The sequence below is a fragment of the Dermacentor variabilis genome, chromosome 2 (genome assembly GCF_050947875.1).
Source record: "Dermacentor variabilis isolate Ectoservices chromosome 2, ASM5094787v1, whole genome shotgun sequence".
Lineage (NCBI taxonomy): Eukaryota > Metazoa > Arthropoda > Arachnida > Ixodida > Ixodidae > Dermacentor > Dermacentor variabilis.
The window spans coordinates 129,721,657-129,726,653 of record NC_134569.1 but is presented as its reverse complement, the minus strand read 5'-3'; the positions used below and the strand labels follow the sequence as shown (position 1 = coordinate 129,726,653).

The following is a 4,997-nucleotide window of genomic DNA, read 5'->3' as shown; positions in this document are numbered from 1 at the left end:
GCACACATCAACTGAGCTCAACTCACTCCCGCACGCTTGCTCTTGCACCTAGAGCACAGGGCATGCGGGCCACTATTTGTCATCGAAATTGGAATTCAAACGACAGACCACAGCGACAACGGCGCTCAAAATTCGCGTGGTGTCTCTATAATTTCTATAGCAACAAAAGTAGTCCGTGAAGGGGACGTTTTACCTAATACAGTGTAAACACACGCACTCACGTCTTGTAAGGCCGCTGGGCATGTGAAATTCGTATTAGAGGCAATTATTACGAATTACTCAGTACTGTCGTTCCGCATCACACAAAACGGCACACTGAAAGCGCCACGAAACGGCACTGACGAGAGTTGACACTTTCCTTTTCGGAAATGATATGGAGACCAGCTGTGCTGAGTTACCATGTGCAACTCTAGTACCAACTACCTGGCCATCGCCCTCTATATTGCAATAGGCAGGCAACCACCGAAGTGGCACGTTCTGGCGCAGACTACACGCATTCGTGCGCAGAGAGTTGATGTCTTGCAGAAGTTATGTAGCCAGACTTATACTTTTGGTGGCCCTGGGGAGAAAATGGCGGCCAGTAAGTTGGTGAACCACCCGCATGAGCTTGATGGCTGGTCCAGAATGTGGGCTAAGCTCTGTGATGGTAGTAGATGCCCTATAGCCAAGGGTCGCAGTAATCACCCAGAAAGAAGCCCCCATGGTGTAAGAGAAGCATCGATTGACTTTCCTAGTTAAGAAATGGCAGGCTGTGCACTGCCGCTGTGATTTTGTAGCATACTTAACATGAAAGCAAAGTAGCGCTCACTTTGGTATTTGCGGAATTCGGAGCAAAATGTGCGTGTTCTTTTCTAACGTGCCTATAATTTCAGGTGTTAAAAGGGTGTCTCGGACATACCCACAACACTTTCGCTTGCCAAACATCTAAACTTTTCATATATATTTGAGGGTGGTTTTTTTGGGGGGGGGATTGAAGATAGTACCGAATGACGACCTTCACAAGGCATCAATGTTGCCGGAAGGTCTCGAATCCGGGAACATTTATGTCTTCAGGTAGCATGTGTGGGTTTATTGACCACTCGCCTTCACCCAAAAAAATCACGTTCTCGTGACGCCTGCGGCAGAAAGGACGCTCCACGCCCGCCGCCAAGGTCTGTGAGTGGTGGCACTGGCTAACGCTCCCAGGGTTCTACTAAGAAACATAAATACCCAAGAAAGTGGACAGGGAAATGGCACCGCGGTAGCTCAATTGGTAGAGCATCACACGCGAAATGCGAAGGCGGTGAGATCGCTTCCCCCCCCTCTCCTGCGGCAAGTTGTTTTTTCATCCACTTTTATTTCCATTAATTTATAGTTTCTTTATTTCATTTGTTAAGCACAAGTAATTTTCTCTATGTTGTCCTTGGTGTCAGTGTTCGTTGTCTTCTGATGATATGAATAACACAAGTCGGCCCTCTGGGTTAATGCCATTTTGTCTCGTTTATAAACGATGGTGGAAGTCATGATTTATGCTCCAGAAATATGGCGTGTATCTGTGCTTACGCACGGTCCTCTATCTTCTAAAGAAGCGGTTGCGTAGAATGGATAGCAGAGAGTGCGCCTGAAGAGTAGCCAGTATATATTTCCGGGCTTAGAATTACGGTGAATGTGGTTCCCGCACTTGTACAACCGTAAGATGATTTGATGTAGCCTGCTGGACTTCAAGGCTAATTCGTTATCTCTGAGCGTGCAAAAGCTCCTATCGGTAAATGGAATTCACCGACAATTAACACAGTGCAGGTGTGGAGTAAGCAATTCTCTGGCGGAGAAGTGCTGAGCGAACTTTGCGAATGGATGCAGTTGTTCCGCATCATCGTAGTCTTCGGCTAAGTGCTGAGTGAACGTAGAGAATGGATGCAGTTGTTCCGCATCATCGTCGTCTTTGACGGTGGCGGCGGCAGCAGGAGTAGCGATGACAGCAGCAGTAGCAGTAGCGGCAGCAATCGCGGCAGCAGCAGTGGCAGCAGGAGCTGCTGCAACAACAGGTGTGGCAGAAACAGCAAAAGCATCAGCGGGAATGGCAGCGGCAGCAGTGGCAGCGACAGCAGCAGCAGTGGCAGCAACGGAACTCCCGCAGTAGACATTACCAGAGGGTTTATCTCTACTGCAGGACGAAGGCCTTTGCCAGCTATTTAAAAATTATCGTGTTTTGTGCTGGCGGATTCCAACTTAAAGAGAACATTATAGCCAAGCTAGCAATACAATCCGCCTGGTACGGGCGTTCGTAAGTAACCACATAAAGTACGTCGCTTTCTACCTCAAGTGGTAGGTGACCCAAAGAACCAAGTTAGACCACACCATCCGCGAGGCATACAAACGTGCTATCGGTTTGCTGATCAATACTAGCACAGAGGAATTTCTCGAACTGGGTTTACACAAAACCCTAGATAAGATAATTGAAGCGCAAGACGTTGTGCAGTACGAGCGTTTGGCAAAGACCAGAACCGGACGACACATCCTCGAGACGCTGGGCCTCAGCTACCACACGCAGCACGGCGAAAGGTGGCGATCGCCACACCGATTCGCGAGCGCATACTAGTTTCGCCGTTGCCCCCGTGATGCACCCGACTCATCACGTCGGCTGGAGCAACAGGCGCGTGCGAGACCTGGAAAAGAAATACGGCAGCAGCAACGGACCACGCTGCGCTTGCGCTACCTTGGCACGGAGAGGACATAAACGGATCCGCTGCCGCTCCAGCTTCATTGAGCAGCAGTCGCAAGAACGAGAACGAACACTAATTCCTGCTACTTCTACTGACTGCAGATTCTTCTAAGCCGCTGCCTCGTGTCTACTTGGTTCCTGCCATCTGCGCCCTGCGCAGTTCATTCATCATCGAGTCATCTGTACAAACATCTGGCACGTGCTTCACCTCCCTGGACCACGCTGCGCTTGCGCTACCTTGGCACGGAGAGGACATAAACGGATCCGCTGCCGCTCCAGCTTCATTGAGCAGCAGTCGCAAGAACGAGAACGAACACTAATTCCTGCTACTTCTACTGACTGCAGGTTGGTTTTCATTTTTTGCTGGAAATTTTCTTACGTCACGGTTCTTTTTGCGACTGCTGCTCACTGGTTTTTGGTTTTTGGCTGTGTCTACTTGTTCGGTTGTGAGATGCCTACTAATGCTGAGCTATGCAAAAAGATTGAGCGGCTCGAATCCTTGCTTGAGGGCAAACTGGATTCTGTTGTTGAAGAGATTGCTGCAAGGATTGTACAAAAACTTGAAGAGCAGGGCCCTGGCAATATTTCTGAACTTGCTGATAGTGTACGCTTTATCAGTCAGCAGTATGAAGACATGAGAACTACGTTTGATGGACTGTCCGCTACAAACAAGGCTTTGACAGCACAAAATGAATCCCTGACAAAAAGAATTGCATCAATGGAACAGTACAGCAGGCTGAACAATATTGAAATTAAAGGTATCCCGTCAACGCAAGGAGAGGATTGCTCTGCCATTTTGAGCACTGTCGCTGAGTCAATTGACTGTCCAATTGATGTGGCGGACATCGACACAGTTCATCGGGTCGCTAGCAAATCACCCAATAAAAATTTAATCGTTCGATTCTGCTCCCGTGTCAAGAAGAATGACTTCCTTCGTAAGGCTCGTAAGGCGCGCCTGAGAACCTCCATGATTGGGCTCTCTGGTAATAATGATAGCCCTATATATGTCAATGAGCACCTCACATTTGAGAACAAACGTTTGTTCAGCCGAGCTCTTGCTCTAAAGAAGCAGCATAAGTGGCAGTTCCTTTGGACAGACAACTGTCAGATTAAAGCACGCAAGACTGAAAATAGCAAAGTGTTCTTCATAAGCTCTGAGTCTGACCTCAGCGTCATCACTTAACCTGATTTGCGATTAGTCTGTGTGTTAGGCATCCAATCATTCCCTCAAACATGTCTTTGTTTTCACCTTCTGAAGCTACGTCACTGCTTAAATCTGTTGGTTGTTCATTGCTTCACTTCAATGCACGAAGTTTGCGTAAGAATCATGATAACATATCTTCATTCATTGACTCTCTTTCCCACACTTTTTCATTCATCTGCATAACTGAGACATGGCTCGGCCCGGCTGATAGCAACTTATACGGGTTCCGTGCCTATCAGGCTGAGTATTGTAACCGTGTTGCATATCAACATGGTGGTAGCGCGATTTTCGTCGCACCCCACATTAAATATAAACGTAGACTGGACCTTTCCATAGATCTATTTCACTGCGAAACTGTTTGGATCGAAACCGATGACTTGTCTTTTCCAAATTATTGTGGTGGAATTATTATTGGCTGTATTTACCGTTCTCCATCTTCTTCCATACCTGATTTCCTTCGTCATCTCAGCTTAGTTCTTCAAACAATTACTAGTGAAAACAAGCCTGTCCTAATTGTAGGTGATATAAATATTAACTTGCTCGATGTCGACAATAGTACTGTATGCGCTTATTCGGACTGTTTTTCTGGCTTTGGGCTTGAGCAATTAATAACTTCGGCCACCAGGATTTCCACTCAAGGAAGCAGCTCCCTCTTAGACCATGCCCTCACTAATATTTCGCCTTCACCAGAGTCTGGTGTAATTGACATAGACATATCAGATCATTACCCTGTATTCGTCACATTCAAATGTAACCCTCCTAGGTCAGATCCCTGTTATCTTACGTCTCGTCTTGATATCATAAATTTTGTTGATGCAATTGACAAAATTGACTGGACAGTTATAGCTACCAAACTAAATCCAGAAGAAGCGCTTCAGTTATTTTCCTCTTTACTTTTAAAAGCGGTTCATGCTAACACTGTCACTGTTAAGTGCAAAAAGAAATTTAAATTTCCGCATAATCCTTGGATCACTAATGGGCTACTTGTGAGCATGAAGAAAAAAGAAAACATGTATAGGAAGACTAAAAAACAGCCTTTCAATGTGAATTTAGCATTACGCTATAAGAAATATTGCAACATGTTGAGTAATT

At 46.4% G+C, this 4,997-nt stretch overlaps 1 protein-coding gene across 1 annotated transcript; it reads left to right on the top strand.

Moving 5' to 3' along the window:
* The first annotated feature begins 3,152 nt into the window (after positions 1-3,152).
* LOC142570445 (uncharacterized) lies at positions 3,153-3,884 on the top strand. Its single transcript, XM_075678829.1, has one exon. It carries the CDS (start codon positions 3,153-3,155, stop codon positions 3,882-3,884), a length of 732 nt encoding a protein of 243 aa, XP_075534944.1.
* The last annotated feature ends 1,113 nt before the right edge of the window (positions 3,885-4,997 follow it).